Here is a 24,290-nt window from a genome sequence, read left to right on the forward strand (position 1 = left end):
TTAGCAATTTTATTCATGCTTTAAAAGAAGAAAAAATCAAGTTGAGGTGTAACTTGTCTGTATTTACACATTGCTAAAAACAAAAAAAAACCTATTAATGAGATGTTATCTTTTAATAGGTGTTCTTCAGATAATGACAGTTGTCTTGATAGTCTTCAGAACTGCAATTAACACTAGAATTACCAGAGTCTACGAAAAAACTCGTAGATCCGGCCCACCTTAAAACCGTTCTCACCTCTCTTTTGTCTTCTAAATGTGCCGATTTGGAGGATCAGCGAGCAGCCGGCTATTCCGTCCCCTACCGTCGCAGAACGTTCACTAAGTTTTTCCAGCTCATGGCTTGTTTGATTATCTGGGAGTGACTGATCTGCTGGAGTTTTAGAATAGAAATAATAGATCGCTATTTGGAATACATGCATTTCATGCGTGTTCCGTTTCTACAGTAATCTGTGTAAACACATTGCTAAAACAGAAACTTTTTCATATTTTAGCAATAAATGTTACAAAATGTAGAATGTGTAAAGCCCAAGTTCCTAAGACTTCCACAAAAGCTTCACACACCATATAACAGTTTCTGTGGCGTAGCACGCTAAGATTTGCTTCTCAGACCAAGTAGCCTTTCTCTGCTTCACAAACGTGAGTTCAATTCCCCGCTGGGGATAAAGTGTTACTTCTTTTTTTTGTTTTTAACCTCAAACGGACATAAAATTTGTAAATTGGTATGCACTGTCAGTTAATGAGATCGTTATATTTTCATGTGGGATGCTCCTTTTAAAATATTTTTTTAACAATTGAGACTGCAATTAACATGAACAACTGTCCTTATAACTTATTTTTTTCAAGATCCATAACACACAGACAGACAGAGCACTGCGTAATACAGAGACAGACAGGCAGAGATATACAAACAAACAGGGAAGGCACATGTACTGAAAGAAAAAAAAATCAACATGTGCGTTGTTTCTGTAGCACTGAATGAGCTCACCCGCTCTAACATCACCCCTCCCCCGATCTGGCTCTCTAAGTAACAGCGCAAGTACAGACGCAAACCAAGTGTAATCAAGGGTACTGGTTCGATCCCCACTCACTCCTATATTTGCCGTTTTCAGTAGTAAGCTGCTCTTTTTGTTAATATTATACAGTACACACATGCACTTGATTTGTGTCTGTACTTGCGCTGTTACTTAGAGAGGCAGATCGGGGAGAGGGGTGATGTTAGACCAGGTGAGCTCATTCAGTGCTGCAGAAACAACGCACATGTTGATTTTTTTTTTCTTTCAGTACATGTGCCTTCCCTGTTTATTTGTATATCTCTGCCTGTCTGTCTCTGTATTACGCAGTGCTCTGTTTGTCTGTGTGTTATGGATCTTGAAAAAAATAAGTTATAAGGACGGTTTGCTGACTTGGAGCACCACTGCCTTACTGTGCCACAGAGACGCGAGTTCGATTCCCAGCTTTGAAGAAAGTGATTTTTTTTTCCTCAAACGGACATTGAATTTATAAATTGGCATGCACTGTAAATCGTTAACTTTAAAATGTCAATCGCGGTTATTTCTGTTGATTAATTCATGCTTTTGTACTTAGAGTCAGAACAGGAGCTTTTTCAGCTTATTCAGCTTCTGATCTGACTCAAACAGCGCCAGTATAACTTCACACCCAACCTGACGCTGTTCGTTTTCAAATAATATTGCATTACTTCGACGATGTTTTCTGATTGGTACTATTCGCGTCATAAAGTGATTTCTTCAAAACGTCACATATATTTGTCTCTTTCTTTTTTAAAATGTGCGTTGTAGCACTCAGCAACTGGCCACCTGCATGTTCTTGCGCACACTAAATCAGACAGCGCTATATGCAATCATCAGATTCAAATGTTAAGTTATATAGCACAGAATGGAAATCAGCAGTTCTTAGCATTCCACCACGCAAGCTGTCATATCAACCGCCTACTGTAACTTGCTTTCTTTTTTCTTCGGTTATAGTCTTGAATAAAAGTGCACTTGTTTTGTTATACTTTTGCATCAACATATGTTCCTGTGTTTGAGCTACATGGGCATGCTCAAAAAATACGCGTGTAATGCCACGAAAAGTGCATGCAGACACTTCAGTTCGCAAGCATTGGTACGACAATGCAGTCACAAGTACACTGCAGAGCTTTGGCGCGTCTTTATGTGAAAACAGCAGTGTCAGATGGGGAGTGTCTGATGATTGCATATAGCGCTGAAGTTACTGCTCTTTACTATGCTTTCCTCTGCATGTCCTGGAGTACAAAAGAAACAGCATACAGCAACACGTGGGGACTGGCAATACTGGGGGAAAAAAACACGTGGTCGTATGTATCGTGATACACTGCAGAACTATTGCGCGTCTTTATGTAAAAACCGCAGTGTCAGGTTGGGGGCGGTAGGGATGGATCCTGAACGCGACTGAGACAATGAAAAGTGAATTTAAAAAAAATAAAGCTAACCTTTACAAATATCATAAATTACACCAGCTGTTACAGACTGAAATCAAATGTATCTTTTTATTCTAAAATAGTGAAAATAAGAACACTTCTAAAATGGGAGATGTGCAGGATCGAACTCATGACCTTCTGATGTGTAGTCAGCGACTGATACTGTTACGCCACGGAAGCAGTGATAGTTAATTCATATCAATGTCTCATACTAAGGCGGGTTTTTTTGGCGGTGGCTTTTTTTTGTACCTTTTGTGAAAGTGTTTCTTTGATATTTGGACTTCAGGCTTCATACATTATATAGTTTATGCCTACATTTTGTCAATTGCTACTAGAATATATAACACGTTTCTGTTTTAACAATGTGTTTACACAGATTACTGTAGAAATGCAACACATATGAAATGCGTGTGTTTCAAATAACAATCTTATTATTTCTACTCTAAAACTCCACTTCACTCCCAGATAATCAATCAAGGCAAGAGCTGGGAAAAGCCTGTTTACGTTCTAAGTCGTTGGGGGGATGGAATAGCCGGCTGCTGGCAGCTTGTCTTTATCAGTACATTTAGATGACAAAAGACGCTGGCGGAGAGGTGAGAAAGGTTTTAAGAAGCGATTTAAGGTGGGCCGGATATACGAGTTTTTTCGTAGGCTCTGGTAATTCTAGTGTTAAATAACGGTAAGTGGGACATGTTCTATATAATTTTGTATGCTTTATGCAATCAATGTTTATTAAATATGGGTGCATTTTCCCTGCTGTCATATTCATATTGCCAGGATGGTAGTCTTCAGGTTAGTCGAATTTCATTTTGTCAATTGGACTTCTACTGCTTTCAGAAGAGAATAATCATCTTCAGACATCTTTAGAAGTCTGCTACAGGGCACCACCTGACTGATGTAGAGCTCTAAAGTGAGCTTTTATTAGACCATGCTCCTACCAATGACTCGTCTTGTACTTTCATTGTCCCTAATATCTCTCCTCTGACAAAGCTGATAGGTATGTTACAGGTATTTATAAGTAAGTTTATGGGGAATAGCTGCTGTCTTTGTGGAAGATGAATGTTCTCTTCGTTCCCTTGTACTAATCCTTGTCTAAGGAGTTAAGCAGAAGTAAGCTTTAAAAACATGCTTTGCTGAGCAAACAGAAAAATATTTGTCAAAAGGACTCAAGGTCTAAGCATTCCACACCGAGACTGACTTATCACGGTTTCCCTTAGTTTACATCTGAACGCCATAGCAAAGGAGCCAAGGAATCAAGTTGCACAAGGAGCATTGAAGGGGCTCAAGGATTGTGTATAATAAAGTGTTGACTGTTGCATTTTCATAATGAATATTAAATCACGCATTCTAGGGGTATAAAAACTTTGCCCCACCCAACAAACAGTGTTCAGAAGAGTCCTGACACTGTCATGTAATATTGATTGCCTGCTTTTCTGAAACCTGCTCACTGTGACGATGAGAAAATAAAGCTGCTATATGACCACACCTGCTGTCTTGTCTAAGTGATCGTCCACAGTTTTCAACAGTAATGCACTATGAAATGCTTCTTCTTCTGATAGACACTTAGAATTGCAGTTCAGAAGTGTTTAGCTCCTGGCCATGTTCCCACCACACTGGTTACAACAAACTTGTTGTAGAAGATGATCTACTACACAAATTTGGGAATGATACAAACACCGCTTTAAGGCTTGCTTATGGCGAATTTAGCCCTAATGTGCACATTTGGAAATACACAAATTCAGGAAAATCTACTTTAATTGTCTGCATTTTTCTTATAGTATTGTGACATCCCGTGTACTGGGAAAGATGGCACCAGACTACACACCAGATGTCTTGTAGTTTGGGACCAATCGGGATCAGAAATGAGAGGTGTCAGACAGGGTGCCACAGACACAAAAAGATGGTACTGCAAAACAAAAGTGGGTTATGTACAATGTACAAGTGCATGTAAAATAGCATGAGGCAGGCTTTCTTACACAGTCCTCGTCTCAACTGACACACAAAACACACAGAAGCAATGCCCCAAAAAATGAGTGAAACTGTACACTATTAACAATGACTATTGCAAGCCCCCAAATGAAAAAAAAAAACAATAAATGCATATACACAAAAATGTAGTAGTTTTCCTAAATAATAATGCATATAGAAAGATACTACATGAAAAACACAGTCCTTGCAATAATACAATCCTCAAAAATATTTACAAAAAGGAAAATCATTGCATATACAAAAACATACATAGTGCACCTTAAACCCAATTTATATAAATACCGTACCTCCACCAAAACTTTGTATACTATTACTAGGAGATATTTATTTCTATATGTACAACTGAGCTACACCAAAACTCACCACCATGATTCAGTGAAATGATGACCCCTGCAGGTAGTAAGTACCTTTTATACTCAGTGTGGTTTTATCAACAAATCATCAAGTACTGCGTCACCCTCGAACCAATTAAAATACAGTACTGGCAGCTTTGGGCACTTTAACTCCATATTTAAGGTAAGTTAATACCTCTCCTAATACCACTATTAGAATTAGCCTCCAGGATCTCTTTACCTTTCAGAGGTAAACTAAACAGTTTTCACCTCTTTTCTTGTTCTTCAGTGGCAGGTGGCTATGAACTGTGGGCTGTGTGTCTCTATGCAGGACAGGTAGCAGCGTGTGGCATTGAAGCACTGAAGCGGTGCTGAAACACTATTGTGTAGGCACATTACCACAATAATGCCTTATATACTGTGGTAAACAATAAAAAAAATTCAACAAAAATATAACTTAAGTTAAACATTTGTTAGAAGAAATGATACAATAAAACATCTTCATAATAAATTATCCTAAAAAATAGCAGCCATTTCTGAATGAAAGCAAGATGCAATAGTGTCAGTATATTAAACCACACAAAACAAAACAATTACTTTTACAAATTACCTTGTTATAAAAATAACATTGCTGAAGGAACACCTTCAAAATTAAATTTTTGGTTATCCTCTTTTTTTTTTACTTCACCTCTTTTTCCATGTTGCCATTTAACATGACTTACCTTTAAATGTGCTAAATATAAATAAGGCCTGTTATCTGAATTGCATTTTTGTTTAAATATAATTGTTAAAAAGAAAAACGAGATAGCCTTGGGCAGTGTAAGATATTGTGAAACATAGTCTGGTACCAACTGCTTGCTGAAGTAAAAACACCCCAAACTAAGGCTTCCTATCATCATCATGAATAGGAAAATTTACAAATTAAATACAAAGTAATTGGCCAACTTTTATTTTAATTGAAAAAAGACTGAGGGGAAAGTTGTTTGTAATTAGAAACAGAATCAATGTGATTGTACCTCACATCATGTCGCTGTTTCCTCAGAATAAGACAAAATGTGCTTCCTTAATTTTATGTAGCATTTTCATTGATGATTTTCAAGATGTTTGTAGTCCAAAGAAGTTTTCCCAAAATGATATGTATCTCAGAAAGATCTGGACACATGCTTGTTCTATGTTGTAATTAAGAAAATCCCATTTGTATATAATTTGTATTTATAAGATTAAAATAAAACTATACTGGATGTGCATAAAAATCTCAGTTCTTTTATATAAAATCTCTATTCCAATAATACAAATTTTTGGCATGTGACTTCTGTTTTTCCATAGCTTTCTACTCACTTAGTGGATGAAAAAACTATATTACAATAACATGGTAGAATACATAAAACCTTTGTGGCAAGATGATTTCTCTGCTTCTCAAAACACTGAGCATTACAATTCTTGAGGGAATTTTGACCACCAGTTCATCTACTGGTAGCAAGGTGGGAAAAAGTTCATTTAAGAGCTACTAAAATACTTATTATTGTGTGCAGTGGTACAAATACAGAAGTACATGTTCTTTATAAGCAGACCTCTAGTTAGTTTAAATTCCACCATTTTCTTCCTGGGTAATATAGAGTAAATCTTAAATATTGTTTTAAAATAAATAAATAGTTTTTAAATAAACATAAATCAAAATGTTCTTCAATTGTTGCATAAAACCAGTCCCATATCAATGCAGTTATTGATGAGAGCTGCAATTCTCAGCCTGTGCAGTATGCAAACAACTGATTGATGATATGTAGGGGAACTAAAATATGATGATAAAATAACATTTAATGGATGGTTGGTTACATACTGTAGCTACAGAACCTGAGTCTCTATGTCCAGCTGCAATTCAATTCCACTGCTCCGTCATATGATGCTTAAGTTATTTTCTTCTATAGTTGACCTCAAGATATATTGTATGCAACCTGATAGTTATTTTTCTACTTTGTTTGATTTGAATTCATATGTAACTATAATTTTTGTAAATTAAAAGTACATACATTTAGGCTTTCTGTTTTTTGCTGCTCATCAGGCCACACCACTGCTCTTAGTTTAAAAATAATTTAAAAGCATTTATTGTACATAACAAGAATTAAAAGTCACAGACCCACACAAAAATTGTATCTTTAATCCCCTGTTAAAGTGGAAGGGGGAGTACCTCAGAACATTTCAATTCCTGAATGGGATATTTCAAGCAAAAAGGTTATAACATGGCCTAGAGATATCACATGACATTTGATCACACATGTATGAATAGTCTTCTGTGGTTTAGCATTTGTTTTGATTAATAGTTCTACTTTTGTCCAAAGTCATGATATGTGAATACCGTTAGAAGTAAATAAGATCCAAGATCATGCTCCACTTTTCAGTATTAGGTTTATATTACTGGGGGTCCTGACCAGATAGCACAACATTCTGGGTCACCTAATCTTAACCAATGCCATAGAATAGTAAGTCCTAGTTTTAACATACAGTATTTTAAAAAGATATAATAGGAAATTTAAAATTCTGTATCTTAAGACTGACTGTATTGAAAAGAAATGAATGCTTCTTTGAAAGTATGATGTCTGATCATTTTTTTCACTCAGTTTAAAATATCTACTTTATCTTGATGACATTCTAAAAGTAGTATAGTCAAACACCCTATAATATTATCTATTAGAGTATTTAATGCTGATTTGATAGATCAGGCCCTACATTATTTGTCGCTTTAGTGTCTGTATTCTTTTGAGATCAGCTGTATTTATTACAGTGTAATAAACATGTTAGCTAGTATTTTGTTAAAATGTATGCCATAAAATAATACAATGTACCCCATAAACTGTCTATTTATTACTTTTGATTATGTCTTCTCAATAATCATTGAACTAACTAAAAAATCTGTATGTTGTTTGGGACTGCTGAGTGTGCAATTCATTATTTAAAAAATGTATAAAAGGTTAAATAAAATTCTTGAACAGCAACTCTGGGGTGAAAGGTCGATGGTACAAGTAATTCCTCAGCAATGCTTCCAAATTTTCAGACACTATGAATACCAAACTACTGCTTAGAAGCCCAAGAGACATACTGTACTTCATTTAACAATGTACTTAATATGCAGAAAACAATTCAAACCTGAAGACATACTTGAATTTTCATAATTGATTATATTTGACATAAAAAAAAAACATTTTTACATCAAAATACTAAAATACGTTTAATTTTGCTACAGGTAGAATGATATTAAATCAAAGCTGCTCTGATATCAGTCACTCATTATATACTCTACCTTATACTTAAGTTTCATTTTTCTGCAGCTTATTATCTATACAGTTCTTCTAAAGAGTCATTTTAACTATAAAGTCCTTTCATTAAGTTCTTCAGGAGATTCAAAGTTCAGAATTCATGTGACTCAATTTTGCACAGACACTTAATGTTTTTCACTGTATCTACTGCACATTATATTACCTCACTTACATCATATTTCCCTGTGAATGCAACTCTGATCTCTAACCAGCATTATTTTACTGTTTAAAATGGTAGGTATCTTACTAATGACACAACTTTTGAAGATTCTCCAGCTGAAATGTTTCTCATCAGACCAAACATCTGCTTATGTATCTAATGAAAATAGAGCTTTGTGCTTCCTTTTCTTTGTTTTAACTCCTTAGATTCATATACTGTAATTTTCATTCAATAAAAAGTGTATTTTGTCTGCAATATTCTAATCACGACATTTTGATGTTATTCAGTATTTTGCTTAGGGTGATAAGCAACTCAAAGGTTTTCCCTTCACAGTATATTGTTTTAATGAATGGTTGTATAGTAAATGGACATGAACATTAAAAGAAAGAAACAGTTCATTGCGGGAAGACTTCTTTGGACTGTTCATTTAGTACAGTACATCATCTTTGTGCCCTCTATCAGCAGCTGGGCCATACTTTGTATCCTTTCCTTTTTTTATCTTCTCAGAAATTGCCAGTCCCATTAATCCTCAAGCCAGCATCTTTTAGGTATTCCTTTTCTTCTCTTCTTAACATTACAAGATACTTATCAGCATTGCAGTGTCAGATCTTAGTATAATGTGTTCACCATATGCTACCCTCCTCCTTTTGCTGTTATTGAGGCACTGCATTCCTTTGTTTGCCATTGTCAAAGAACCCTCATTTGTTATCTTTCAGCATACATCTGTAACACCATTGTTCAAATGTATTTTTATTAAGATTTTTGACATGAGTCACATACATAGCTTACTATCAAGATGCTTTAACAATTCAGTAGCCCTTTCTTATTTTTTCATACCAAGATCTCTCTTGTGAATTCTGTTTTGCATCAAAAAACCTGCATTTGCCATTACAATTCTTATTTTTATTTCATTCTCACATTTTCCATTTGATATGATCCAGCTACCACAACAATACTGATTTCCATTCATTTGCTCCTGCTTTATTTTGTCCTGCTGATGTTACTTCATTTTTATTTGTCTTGCACTACCATATTCATATTTTTAGTTAATTTTCTAACCTATATTGGCTATTTTAGTTACCACTTATAGACTGCAAGAATTCTTTCTTACCATTAAAGCCAAAGTGTATTTGTGAATTAACAGAGATAACCAACTGTTGATAAATGGTATTAGTACAAAAATGTATGGCTTTTAATAATACTGCTGACATGTAACTGTTGTTGAAAACTATAATCATAAGTTCTAATCCATTTTGTCCTTTAACATGTTGAACCACTAAGGATATATCATCAGTTACCATTGGCTTATTATGTGGTGTAGAGCAAATGCTGTTAAATATTTTGTTGGATTTTGTTGTTTCTATTTTTTCTTTGCTCAGTCTGTCTTTCTAGAATTTACTCTATCCTTTTGCCAATAATTTCCCTGGAATGTCTTTTTTAATAGTCTGTGATGGATATTCTAATTCTTATGTTTCCTATAAAAGTGTTAATCTTCTCATGTATCCAAATACATGCTTTAATGTATTTCTTATTGTATGGGACTTACGCCACTCAGTAGACTTTCGGTATATGTGATCCATTACAACTATTCTTTCACTGTCATCTTTGCTTTCATTGTATGAATCATCAGCCACTTTTGTGGTGTAAACTTTGAGCTACCTTCACATGTTTTCCCTGTCCACTTTCATGTTCTCATCACTGACTATTTTGCTCTCAGATTCTTTTCTGCTTGAATTTTACACTCTCTCTTACTTGTAATAATAATGCATCTGAACATTTTTTTATTTCAAAATCATAGAGATATTCTTCTTCTAAATCTATGTGCTTTTTTACTTTTTCATTTGGTGTTATTAAAACATACCCCAGAACTATTTACTTTCAATATAAAGTGAATTGTAACATTATCTTGTCTAAACCTTTCAAGGCTGACTCCATCTTCACCCCTTCTGTGGCATATGGTCCAACAATCGTGCCTTCTCTTTTTCAACTAACATGATTATCAAACAGATAGTGAACTTCCTAGCTCTTTTATGAGAGAGTTGATTTCCTCAACTGTTTTATTTTGCACCATCTGCTCCATCATCTGTGGATCTGTATGCTCTTCTGATTTACTAGTATCACATTTATTTTATATATGTCATCCTATCTGAAATTGCATCACCATATAGTACGGAGAAATTCCCCTTTTCACTCATTTTCTTTTCTTTTTGTCCTCTTGAGTATATTCAATTATACAGCATTTCTCAAACTGCCATTGCCTACTGTTGAAATGAAATCTTCTACATCCTTGTAAACAATTTCTACTATGACTAATATGAGATTTTCAAAGTCCCGGTCTCTTACATAATATGTGCCAGCATCTCAGGTTGAAGCATTGCATGTGATGAATGTCTTAATTTCATAGCATTGCATGTTTGAACATGTGATATTGCTTCAGGTGTACATCGATTGCATTTCTTATTTGTCAAGTATTCATTTTATTGATTTTTTTAAAAAATAAGGATGAAGTATTTCTTTAACTGTAAAGAGTTTTCTTATTCAGTTACATTCAAAACTGCCACACCTTAACAACAAAACTGGATTGATGAATTTGTTGTTTAGCATTATTTAGAATTTGTACATTTAAATGTAATGGACAAATATGGATAGAAAATAACATATTAATAATGAGAAAATATATATATGTAATTAAACTATAGTTTATATAGTTATACGTAGTTTTAAAAAATAGTGAAAGTAGTACAGTGCATTAAGGCATTGTTATAAAGTATGTAAGCCTTGTAGAAAGGATATTTACACAAAATAGCTAGCCATTGCCCAAAAGAAGGTGACATCTACTAATTCATTTCTTGTATGCTATTAAACTCTATAGACTATTTGAAAGGTTTAAGTAAAATATACTGAGAATCGTGTATTTAATGTAATACACACTTAGTACAAAACAGTAAGCTGTATTTCAGTGTAATTTATGATTTACATTATACTGATTATCACATTCTATTTAAAAAAAGTTTGTATTTTTGACAACAAAATTATATTGTAGTATTCATTCAGTATACACTTTCTTTTTGAACCAAAGTTTCTATGTACAAAAGTAAAAAAAAATAATTTAGAATAATAATATTTTAGAGTAAGTGGGTGGTAAATTGCATCTTTAGCACATGTACTGTTTCTTTGAGAAATATGAATTAAAGTAAATATAACAATGCAAAATATTTTAATATTTAAAATTAAAATATATATATTGTGGCGGACGGCTGGGGCTCATGCCCAGTCTGGACACCTGGAGGATGGAAGGCCCATCAACGTGTGTGTTTGAACATCATTTGTCTCAGTGTCTGTCTGTAGCCGGGCTGGTCTTCTGATATATATATATATATATATATATATATATATATATATAATGTATAGTGGGAGATGGCCAGCTGTTCATCCCGGCCAATACCCCCAGGCCGCTAGATACATTTACTATAATTATACAGCTGTGGTTTAGATTAATTGTTGAGGTGTAATTATAAATATGGAGTACAATTTTAATAATGCAGTATCTGTTTCTTACCAAAACGTATACTGTATGAATCACAGCAACAAATTATAAACACAGTATAAATCTTTAAAAAAGAAACCAATGAAACAAATCTTCATAAGTTATTTATCAAGGAGATACAAGACTAACAAGACTAACAGGTTTATAAGTAAAAGGCACATTTTGCTGTTAAGCTAACAAGACTATTGTTAACTAAGCAGCAATTTCAAATTTGTCTTTCTTTTCTTTTTCCAATTTAATATGTTAGCTGCTGCACTGAAAACAAATACGTTGTCCAAACTGAAATGGTGTTTGTTTTAATTAAAAGGAAAAAATAAAAAGGTCTGAATTCAGTAAAGTACATTTTCTTGCCATTTGTCTAATTGCACAAGAGGACTTCTCTGATTCTTTTTTTGCAGTTTATTACTCCACTTTCTTTAACGTAAAGGTTAATGTTCCAATCCATCTCACTCTTTCTTGTAAAACAAGCCTTGACTTGCTTTGAATGCTGAAATGAAAGTACACCTAAATCACAACATTTAGTTAATAGTGAAGGGCATTTTGATTCAAATTATCACGTTAATTTAAACAAACCTGTTCATTCAAAGATCCAGGATAATTAAATAATGCATACACCTGCCATGATGAATATTTAAATAATTTATTAAACCAGTAATGACGCACTGCCAATAATGTGCAGTTAATACACCTGACTTGAGCATTCATAGTTTTCATACACTTTCTCTGCATGTTTAGCATTCATTTGCTCAGAGGTTGATGTGCTTGCTGCTTCCTGACCAGCTCTTCTTTTTTCCACCCTAGTGGCCCACTTCTTCTCTTCTTTCTTCAGAATCTTTTTGAGTTAAAACTGATTAAGTCGGTGTTTGTGTTGCAATTACTTAGTACATTTTCTTTAATTTTTCACTTAAGCTGGCACTTAAGTGTTCAATCTGCCTCAAGAATGATTTAAGATATGAAGAGGTAGGGGAAGTGACGGCACAGTGACGCCTGTACACATATGCTGCAGGGCCACCCTGCTGACCGCTGTCGAGAGTGGTTTCTACAATAAAATAAAAATAAAAAGAGGAATAACCCTGGAGGTCAATCATCACCCCGAAAGCGCATAGTAGATGTCACGTAGTATATGTGTACCAAATTTCAGGTCAATAGGTCAAACGGTTTGCGAGCTACAGGTGATTTAAAATCCTGGACAGACAAACGAAAAGCCATGGTAGCATATTATATATAAAGACAGTTGAGGCATAAGCACAACAGCATACTGAAAAATGCATAATTAAAGTAAGAAAATTAGTCAACTTTGCTCTTCTGTTTAGATGCTGTGGCAGGCGGCTGGTGTCCTTGCCCAGCCGGGATGCCCCTGCACACTTTATTCAGGGGGAGCAGCCCTGGACACTGCAATACCTCCCCCTGGACGCTAGATGGGTGCCCCCCTGGGGTGGAGCAGTGCCTCGGTTTCCCACAGGGCTCCCTGGGAATTGGAGTTCAAAAATAACAATTCATTTATAAGTCACCCATCACTATTTGTTAATTGAGATTTTATTGCAGTGGACATGATGAAAAATAGCAGGGCAAAGAATATTAAAACAATGGATGCATTTATTTTACAACTAAAACCATTTTCATCAGCACAGTCATTCACAGCTCAGGTAGACCCAAATAATAATACAGAAAATACAAACTCAAGCAAAAATAAGGTAATAAAAGATGCAGCACATCAAAGTTCTGGTAACTGCAATAAAAAGGATATGAAAATTAGAATGAAAGAATGCAATAGTCTCTGTTACCTGGATGTCATTGATCCGTACAGTAGGCTGTTATGGATATACATTCATTAATGCGCACCCCCAATTAATCTCAAAAGTTGACCTCTATGCTTTTGAGGTATTTTATGTCTGTCCCTTAATAGCAAACACTTAACAGTTTCTGTCCAAAGGTCATAATGTTGCTAAACAGTCAATAGTCAATCCCAGAGAAATACCTGCAAATATTTATTATAAATAATTATATATATTGTGATGTGTGAATCCCTGTCTTGCACCCCAAAACACGAGGCTGTGTCTCCGTACTTTAGCAAAATCAGCTTTATTCAGCTTGAAACAGGAACAGCAAGGTTACTTATTGTAGTGGGATGTACCACTCTCCTATACACAGTAAGGGCAGGGTCGTGGCCAGGTTTGTGGCCATGTAATCCTGTTCCCTGCATTTGTAATGTTCCTTGCATCACCCATCGATGACAGGCGCTTATAGCTCGACCGCGGTTGGCTCGGATTTGGTTTCGCGGTGAGCCGCTGCAGATAAGCTGTCTCCCACAGATGCAGCAATCGTGCTTCAGGACTCTCAATAGAGTTTACAATATAGTTTACAAACCTTACTATAATATATACCTTTATATATATATATATATATATATATATATATATATACACATGTATAGTGTCGCAAGCTGTGTATGCTTTTTGGTGTGCATGTATGTCTTTTGGTATTTCTCTGAGAAGACATATTTCATTGTACTATATACATTATGACATTAAAACTTTATTTCACTGGAAATTCATGTGGAACATTAAATTCCCAAAAAAAATCAAACTATAATGCTGTGTCTAGAACCTTACCATAATGTTTTTCTTTCAGTTGTATTCAACTGAATCATATTGTGAAACAATATCATCTTTATTATCATTATTAATTAGAGATTTCTTTGTAATAAAACCAGTTGATTTTATTAAACTAGACAATTCTATTTGTCACAGTCTGAAAAATAAAACATGCCTTTATTTAAATTAATGCCACTAAAATAGACAGCATATATTTTGTCAGTTTCAGCTGCTCAGAACATTTATTTTGCACTTAGTAAGATACTTCAAGAAAGATGGCAATAAGAGTGATGATTACCCTTTTTTCTGTAATCCCTTTTTAATTTGCTGACAGAAAACATTACTTTCACTTTAATTTTTCCTCTAATGAATGCTGACAACATTTCATGTTTGTTTGTGTGCTATGTCTGCAGAAGGAAAGTTATAGAAGGAAAATATGAGGCTGTAATGAATTACAGACAATACTTGTTTAAAACATCATAAAAGCATTTCTTGTTGAAATAACCATTACACTACAATAAAAGGACTTGAAAGAAAAGTAATTTATTATAAATTATAATTTGTCTTGTTGATGTATATGCAGTACATTGTTTCACAGTTGAGGCATGCCTTTTGAAGGTGTAATAGCAAGGCATTCCCCTTTATAACTGCAGTATTTATAAATAAAATGAGAAAAGACTAGTTTTAGAGAAAGACTACCTTTAGATGGTGAACGGCATTCTTCCTGATTAGTAATGTCAGGATAAAAATGATACTGTTAATAATAAGCATTGGAGAAATACTGTTAACCATGAAAAGGCTTATTTCTATGTATTACACCAGCATATAGTAACAAAATTACTAATAATTATTAAAGTATAAACAATGTGAATATATTTTAGAAAGCCTTCATTCAGTCTGTGGTATACTAAAACACTGCTGATTTTTATTTAGTTAAAGTGGCAAAGAAACTACTTCATTTTGCCATTAGGCATCTTAGTTAGAGAATGAATTAAACTTTAATTAAACTTGGATGATTAATTTCCTGATCACTATATGTAGCCTAATAAAAGCGAAAGTGTGGTAGGGTTATTTACCTTCTGAAAATGAAGGTTTTTAAGTATTCACAATATATGACAAATGGATTTTCATAGTCCAGATATAATTAATCACAGAATTGTGAAATGATGGCAAAGTAAATTGTTGGTTTCTTTCATACATTATTCAGCTAACCATGATAGAGGTTTCCTGGCATTTACTCATATTACTCATATACACATTATAACAACCCAGTAAATACCTGTAGAATACTGTGTAGGCGTGCTAGCTCCAGTTACATATAGACAGTCTGTGACCTTCCATTTCTTTCTTTCTTTCTTTCTTTCTTTCTTTCTTTCTTTCTTTCTTTCTTTCTTTCTTTCTTTCTTTCTTTCTTTCTTTCTTTCTTTCTTTCTCACAACACACACTGCAACAGCATTGTTATATTCTTGAACCACAGTTGCATTAGATAGATAGATAGATAGATAGATAGATAGATAGATAGATAGATAGATAGATAGATAGATAGATAGATAGATAGATAGATAGATAGATAGATAGATAGATAGATAGATAGATACTTTATTAATCCCAACATTAAAGAAAATAATGAAAACAAAAGGATGATAGTTTTAAGTAGTGTGAAATGTATGTAATGTAAGATAGAGCTACACAGACATACACATTATACAGGTAAACAGTAATGCATAAACAGTGGAGGAAAAAAGAGTGCAGATGGCAATACAGAAGTAGCATACAGCAGGACTGGACAGGATGCATCAAACGCAGGAAAAGTTCAGTTTCAGTTTCACCTAATATATATAAGAAAACACTCTCAATATCACATTTTATTTTTATGCCCTATCTATTTTGTAGATTTCAAACTGAGCAAATCAGTTTAGGATAAAAATCGAAATGATTTAAAAATGTCTGCCATTACATTTTCCTAAAAGTCACACAAAACTCATTTTCAATTGCCTAAGCAAGTTGTGTAGTTTATTTAACTCTTTGAGGGCTGAATATTTTTTCCAAAAAAAAACAAAACAATGGTTTCACACAGAAATCAACATAAAACGTCTGTTGCTGCATGCTGTTGCTGCCAGTTTGCCAAGAATGAGCGGCAGGCTTGCTGCCAGGCTGTCTTTGCGCAGCTGAGGTGGCAGCAGCAGCGACAGTCACGGTCGCAGTGCATTACATTCTGATTATTAAGTGGCAGTCCTCCCTGGTGAACATTGTCAGAACCACAACTAGCTGGGGACCAATCAGCTGAAGCTGGAACCTCACATTCGTTTTCAGTCACTTGTATCAAAATCGGAGTCCAACAAGTCATAGTCCAGTTCAGAGGTAATAGGCAAGATGTCGTCCACGGAGTATTTTGCTTTTTGCATTTGCTTTGATCTCTCGCCAGATGTCAGTGTCATTTTTGCCGTTGTGTGCGCCTTGCTACTCACGTGAGCACAGGGAATCTCGGTCAAACCAATGAAGCTAACTTTCTTTCTTGCAATGAGAGTCCAACGTAACAGTTGGTTTTGTCACAGTTTACAGTTGATTACCATTGTCAACTCCTCCTTTTGACAAAAGTCAACATCAGCCCTGAAAGAGTTAATCTCTTCTTTAATGTGCAGTAGTGCACAACTCCATTTGCTGTTGGGAAACAACAGCTATGGAAAAAAAACATGTTGTAGCTACTGTACTTAACAGAATGTTCAAAAGTTGTTTCCACAGTTCTTTCAGAACATTAGTGAGGTAGCTGGAGACTGACAAATATCATTGCTCAAACCTTTTATGTTTTGATCTCTCACTTCAATGCCAGTATGTCTTCTGTGAGGCCATTGTGACATTTTACCTGCTTGACCTAGCAACTGAACAGGGAAATTGCTGGATTGACTTTTCAGGGATACTCAAATTCAGTTTATTCAGTTAATTCTCAATTTGTCAGATTATCAATGCATTTATGATGTTGTCTGAATGTGTGACACCAATTATTAGTTATTTGTACTAAATGATGTTCAACAAATATTTAGAGACTTGTAATAATTCTTCTAGCTCAGATATTAAAAGAATAATCTTATATACTTCCAAGATTTTTAAGGTATACCCTGCCACAATGTCATATTTTTTGCAGAATATTACACATGCACTGATTACCTGTAGTAATAAGAGAAGAAATATATCGGACCTAACAGTAGTTGAGTTAATGAGATCATTTTTGAAACTCATTTATTTTGTTTCTGTTTATGGAATAAATATAAATAAATAATTATATTTCTAAAAATTAATTATGTTCATATCCATCTATCCATCCATTATCCAACCCACTATATCCTAACTACAATGTCACGGGGGTCTGCTGGAGCAATTATGTCCATATACTAATCCTAAATTTAATTTACTAGAATTCACAGTTTTATTTTTCTGGAATTAATTATTTTTGAAAAAGTAAATATTTCATTTGCCAGTCATAATGTTAGGATTACCACAGTAGCCTATTTTAATTTTTCGTTGTTTAATGCTTGTTACTGCCCGCCTTGCTGTGTCTTTCAAGACTTTTCCATTTTGAACTTCTGAGTTTATGAGCTTTAAAATTATTATTGTGGCTTAATTAATTTTAAAATATATCTTTAAACTTTTAACCTTCCTGGTAAAAATTAATTATAAGACATAGCAGCAACATACTCAAGGCAGCTAAGAAAGGAAAAAAAATAGTTCCTTCCACTATTGCCATGCATTCTTTCTGATGGTGTCAATATCTGTAGGAATCAACTACTGTTCAGCAATTCAAGATCCATAAGCTGTTTCCCAGCCATATTACAATCAGTGCCTTGAGGGCTCATATTGTCCTCACCAAGCCACCAAACAAGTTGTTCTGCTAGAACTGACTGTCCCACAAGAAAATTGTATGGATGAGGCTTTTGACAGAAAACTCAACCAATATGAGGGACTGGTCAGTAATTGTAGGTAAAGCAGTTGGAGAGCAAGGTACCTTCAAGTAGAGGTAGAATGCAAGGGTTTCACAGGCCAATCCTTGACCAGAGTTGTCAGGTTGTTGAGCATCAAAGGAGAGGGATGGAAAAGAGCTATCCGTAACATGACCAAAGTGGCAGAGAGAGCACCTAGATGGCTGTGCCTCAAGAGAAGAGAGTCATGGTAGTCTAGTAGCCTTTTTCCTATCTGGTCCCAAGCTGCTGAGTTACCTGGTGGAGAGTGTATGATGTTGACAGACCCAATGAGCATTAATAAAAAACAGATTTTAGGTATTGGCATTTGCCATTTCTTCCTACTTTGATTTTCTTTTTAATTTGCTCAACCAGCCTGTCTCATGCATGGAGTAGGAGCTCTATACATATCTAAGCTTTCAAGGTTCAATTTAAACAAACCAGAAGCCAGCTTGGAGAGTTGTACAGAACAGAGTTATCAGCTCTAAGAAAGCGGCCTGCCAGCCCAGGTATTACAAATCAAATTTAACATTTTTTTCATTTGTCTATTAATCATTTTAACATCTTTAATGTTTATTTTAACTAGCTGTTTATAGGTTCAACATAAAATTGATTTTATATTTGTCCTGGATGATATGTATCCAGGGCGGCACGGTGGCGCAGTGGGTAGTGCTGCTGCCTCGCAGTTGGGAGACCTGGGGACCTGGGTTCACTTCCCGGGTCATCCCTGCGTGGAGTCTGCATGTTCTCCCCGTGTCTGCGTGGGTTTCCTCCGGGCGCTCCGGTTTTCTCCCACAGTCCAAAGACATGCTGGTTAGGTGGAATGGCGATTCTAAATTGGCCCTAGTGTATGCTTGGTGTGTGGGTGGGTGTGTTTGTGTGTGTCCTGCGGTGGGTTGGCACCCTGCCCGGGATTGGTTCCTGCCTTGTGCCCTGTGTTGGCTGGGATTGGCTCCAGCAGACCCCCGTGACCCTGTGTTCGGATTCAGCGGGTTGGAAAATGGATGGATATGTATCCAAGGACGGCTATAATGTAAGAATGTAGTGTGGGTGACAAGGCAATGATCTCAGGTTTCATAAAATAACTTTTTTTTTTTTACATTACGAAATAATACAAAAAATAGGAGTAAGTTTGAGCTGCAATGCAATTACATACAGTTTAGATATATCTTACATTAAAATGGTCCAAATGTGTCAGAATTGCAATTCATCCTGCTTCACTTCACCATGAGCTTATGAGCAAGTACTCATTTGGAAGTGACATGTCAGTAACTGATATTAATGTTAACTTTTCCCAATTTTCATATATAATGTAGTATATGTACCTTTTAATTAAATTTTGTAAAGTTTTTTTTATTTTGGGATTGGTATTAAGATATCGATGACAGGTACAATGTTTGTTAAATGTTATATGGTAACAAGTTGAGGCCCTATCACCCGTAGTATGATGAGTATGATTTTGACAGACCCCAGACACTTGAGGAATCCAGGAACATCACTGAAGATGTAGCTGGAAGTATCACAAGATGTATTTACTCTGTCAAGATTTCAGATCCGTGATTACTTGATCACCTACCAGCGACTGCAGCAGTCTGGTTTTATGCCTAAGAAGTCCACCATTGACCACATCCTGGCACTGAGGGAGCACATGGAGCACAGACACAAATATCGGCAGAGTTAATTTGCAGTCTTTGTTGATTTTCATAAAGCGTTCAACTCAGTTGATCAAGTGGCCCTGTGGGACATCCTGAGACTTTGGAAGATCCCCTCAAGGTTGATGGATCATGGCTGGCCTGCACACTGGTACTGCGAGTGGTGTGAAGAGTGGAGGCAGAACCTTTGTTTTTCCCAGTTAATTCTGTTCATTAGGGGTGTGTTCTTCCTCCTACTCTGTTCAGTGCTTGCATGGACTGGGTATTGGGCAAGGTTTTTGGGTCCAATGGCTGTGGCATCTGTTGGTGAAGAAAGAGTCACTGATCTTGATTTTGCTGATGATACTGTAATCTTCGTGGAGTCAATGGAGTCTCTGATCAGCGCTCTCGAGAGACTCAGCGAGGAGTCTGAGTTTCTGGGCTTGCGAGTGTCATGGATAAAAACCAAGATCCATGCCTTAATGACCTCTTAGGCACAGCCATCAGCAGTGTGTGTGTCTGCAGAGAGAATGTCAACCTTGTTGGGAGGTTTACTTACTTCGGCAGTGAAATTCATGTTTCTGGAGATTCTACCTGTGAAGTCAGTAGACAGATTGGGAGAGCATCGGGGGTCATGACGTTGCTGGAAAGGGGTGTGTGGCGCTCCCGATATCTATGCAAAAGTATGAAGTTCCAAGTCTTTAGAGTCCTGGTGCTTCCTGTCTTGCTATATGGTTGCGAGATATAGACGCTATCCAGTGACCTGACTGGACTCCTTTGGTAATGTGTCTCCAGAAAATCCTTGGGTACCGTAGGTTTGACTTTGTGTCAAATGAACGGTTGCTCATGGAGCAATGGCACAACGGCCATGTGGCGCGATTCACCGAGGGAGATCTGGCTCATAGGATCCTCATTGTTGAGGACCCAAGGGGCTGGACCAGGCCAAGGGGATGCCCATGTAACACCTGGGTGCAGCAGATAAATGGTCATTTCCAGAGGGTGGGACTGGACTACGTGTCTGCCTGGGACCTTGCCAACCATGATCCTGAGCTGTTCCATTGTGTGGTGGTTGCGGCAGTGCGCTGTACTGGAGCATGTTCCCCAACCTGAACTGACCTGAAGATTTCAGCTTAGCATCTATCACCCCATCATTTTAATTTGTTTTTTTCATAGTTACATTTTTGTTGTATTCCTAATGCACTACATAGGCATAAAATTATGACATTCTTCATAGATCTCCAATTTTTACTAATCTCCACTTTTCTCTGCTGTCTTTTCCAGTTCTTCTATGGTGGGAATCTATGCCACCACTACCTGATTAAGGCACCATGCAGCCACCTGTGATGCTCGAATGAAGGCAGTGCCTCAACTGTCCATGAGACCAACTTCATCAAATCCTATCATGTGAAGTCTGAAAACAAAGAGGAATGAATTAAGGACATTTATGTTAGGTAGAATGCCCAGTGGGTGCAGGGTGGTCATTTGGCCTTGGAACCACTGCAGATTTGTTTTTCTCCAGTTTAACTGAGTTTTTTTTTATGTCCTCCTAACCATCTGACCTTATCACCAGATTCATCCTCAGAGACTTATATCACGACAATGTTTGTAAGGATGCTACTCTTCTACTTGATATTGTATTCTGTTTCATAGATTGTTTAGATTCATTTTTTTGTTACTTATCCTTTAATTTTATTGACCTATTTGTTTTTCTTTTCTTGTAACTTTCTCTTTGACATCTTTAAAACACTTTCAGCTACATTGTTTGTATGAAAATGTGGTACATAAATAAATGCTGTTGTTGTCATATTTTTCATGTTTAGCTTTCCAAAACATAAACTTAGTTAATAGGCAGTGATAACATAAAGAATGCATTATATACCCACTATACCACTTAATACTATTTACAGCATTACTATTCATTATTTTTTTAAACCCACTAACATTGCAAGTGCTGGAGCCTATCCTGATAGGTATCAGGTATAAGCATAATTTTTAACTTCTTATTTCTTATTAAGTAACTGGTTGTTAGTAGTCTTATAGGACTCCCAGAAATATGTTACGGTTAAATACAACATTTTTAAACAGTTTATTTAACATGCACCATTTTGTGTAATTCTTTCAAAATATTGAATCTATTCGGCGTCCAGTGATATAATTAATATTGAACAAAGGCTGCCCAAGATTAAGAGCATATACTAAATTAAACTCTACAATCTACAGGCCTTCAGTACACACCAGCAATAATAAATGAAACATACCAAAAGCCTACTTCAAATGTATACTTTATGTGAAACTATTTACTTGTACTGTGTAACTGTAGCTATATTAATAATTTAAACATGTCATGTAGATTTAAATAACAGTTTGTTTGATTCCAGTCATATGGTTTAAACACATTTATCAAAATAACTTACCAAGTGCTGTTCTGGCTGGTGTGGCATCTTTTTTGATCCAAAATGACACCCATGATAAGACAACAGTCAGTATGCATGGAATGTAGGTCTGAATTGTAAAGTAACCCATTCTTCTACTTAGATCAAAGTAGACTGTCATGACAATATAGTCACCTGAAAGGAAAAAAAACAGAAAAAGGGTATGTGTGGTTTTAAAGAGCTAATCACAGTTTTGCTGTAATTAATATCCATTAAATATATGTTTTTATTTGTTCAAATTAAGGTGCAATAAAACAGATTTTAATTAACAAAACATAAAATTTACTGCTCTTGAAAAAAATGTAATTCAATTAAAATAACATTGTTTAATAGCATTGTCTAAGCTATTGACAAGATGGACTTTTACTGCGATGAGATTTAAACAATTTTTACTTTTTTTCATTTTATCTCATTTTAAGATTCAAAGCTCTTAACTGTATCTTTGTCTTTTGCTTTAGCCCACTGTTGCCTAGGATTCTGTTTTTAGACCACTTGCCTGTTTTAAGTGCCTTGAGCATGGGAAAGGCACTATATATATAAAAAATATATATTATTTTTTGACCATAACTTTGAATTAGAAGCATTAATAAAAATAGATTCTTATTGTTTATATTTGCCATGTCTTCCTCCTCTGACTTTCTTCTTTATTTGTTCAAACACTCTGTCTCTTGCAGTGGACCAGGGGCCTCATGCATAATGCCATGTGTAGATTTCACACTAAAACATGGCGTATGTACAAATGCGGAAATGTGCGTATGCACAAAAAAATCCAGATGCATAAATCTGTGTGTACGCTAAATTCCACGTTCTTCCACTCCATAAATCCCGGTCAGTGTGAAAAGTAACGCTCGTGCACGTGCCTGTGGCTCCACCTCGACTCCTCCCAGAATAATGCCTCTTTGACTATGCAAATCAATATAAAAAGCTCCTCATGTTTTGCATTCTGTGAAAAGAGAATGCCAAAAGCACAGGGAAAATGAAGAATTTCAGCGAATACCAAGTAGAGGCAAGGAAAAACATACTATTTGTTGGTTTAAGTAACAACAAAAGGAAGTTGATCAAGTGACAGAGTGGACAAGAAACTCGAAAGTTTAAGTTCAGAAAGTCGCACAATGCCCAGAATAAATAAGAAATGGTCAGATATCAAAGTCGAGTTTTAGCCCATTGTCTAAGTGTCATATGGCAGCATATTAGGGTACAGAGAAAAGAAAAAAAAAACTGGGACACAGTGGGAATTCGTTTAATTGAATAGTTTCTCAAATCCCATCGCAACTAAAGTAGCATGTTAAATGCTTCGTATTGTATGTACTCTTATGTGTGTGAATCAGTACGTGCTTCTTAAACGGGCTTTCTCTAATGCTGACAGGACACAGAATACATTACATTCATGATGTTACAGCTCTCTGAAAAATTTAAATACTAAGATGTATACTTGATATAATTTTCATGATGATGAGCGTGTATAAAACATTGAGACACGTTGGTGCAGTGGTAGCAACGAGCTGGTGCATCTTCCAGAGATTGTTCCTGCCTTCCGCAAGATACTTGCTGCCTCGTGCAGGAACCTCAATAAAATAATTTATTGCAGCAGTACTGTCTCTTTCAAATGTACTAACCCCCGATTCCTGTCCTTTTCTTTCTCCAAATACCCAATCGCCAAACAATCAGCTCTTTAATAAATGTCAAGCCATCTGTAAGCTTAGAATGGCAATTCTTCAAAACTTTTAAGGAACATTGAAATATCTTCGTAGTACATGTTTAATTATTCCATCCATCCATCTATCCATCCAGGGTCACGCCAGCAAGCATACAGCGCGAGGCAGGAACAATACCTGAATGGCGCGCCAGCTCATCACTGACACTGCGCCACCGAGTCCTCACATACT

The 24,290-nt window shown here is 35.7% G+C and overlaps 1 protein-coding gene across 1 annotated transcript in view; it reads right to left on the reverse strand.

Annotated features, from left to right (window-relative positions):
• LOC114650417 (gamma-aminobutyric acid type A receptor subunit gamma3) overlaps positions 1–24,290 on the reverse strand; it is a 1,188,096-nt gene that overhangs the window by 62,569 nt on the left and 1,101,237 nt on the right. Inside the window, exon 13 of the mRNA XM_051927200.1 lies at positions 22,387–22,539. Within this exon, the coding sequence (XP_051783160.1) occupies positions 22,387–22,539 (153 nt within the window). The remainder of the gene's footprint in view (positions 1–22,386; positions 22,540–24,290) is intronic.

The sequence above is a fragment of the Erpetoichthys calabaricus genome, chromosome 4, assembly GCF_900747795.2.
Source record: "Erpetoichthys calabaricus chromosome 4, fErpCal1.3, whole genome shotgun sequence".
Lineage (NCBI taxonomy): Eukaryota > Metazoa > Chordata > Cladistia > Polypteriformes > Polypteridae > Erpetoichthys > Erpetoichthys calabaricus.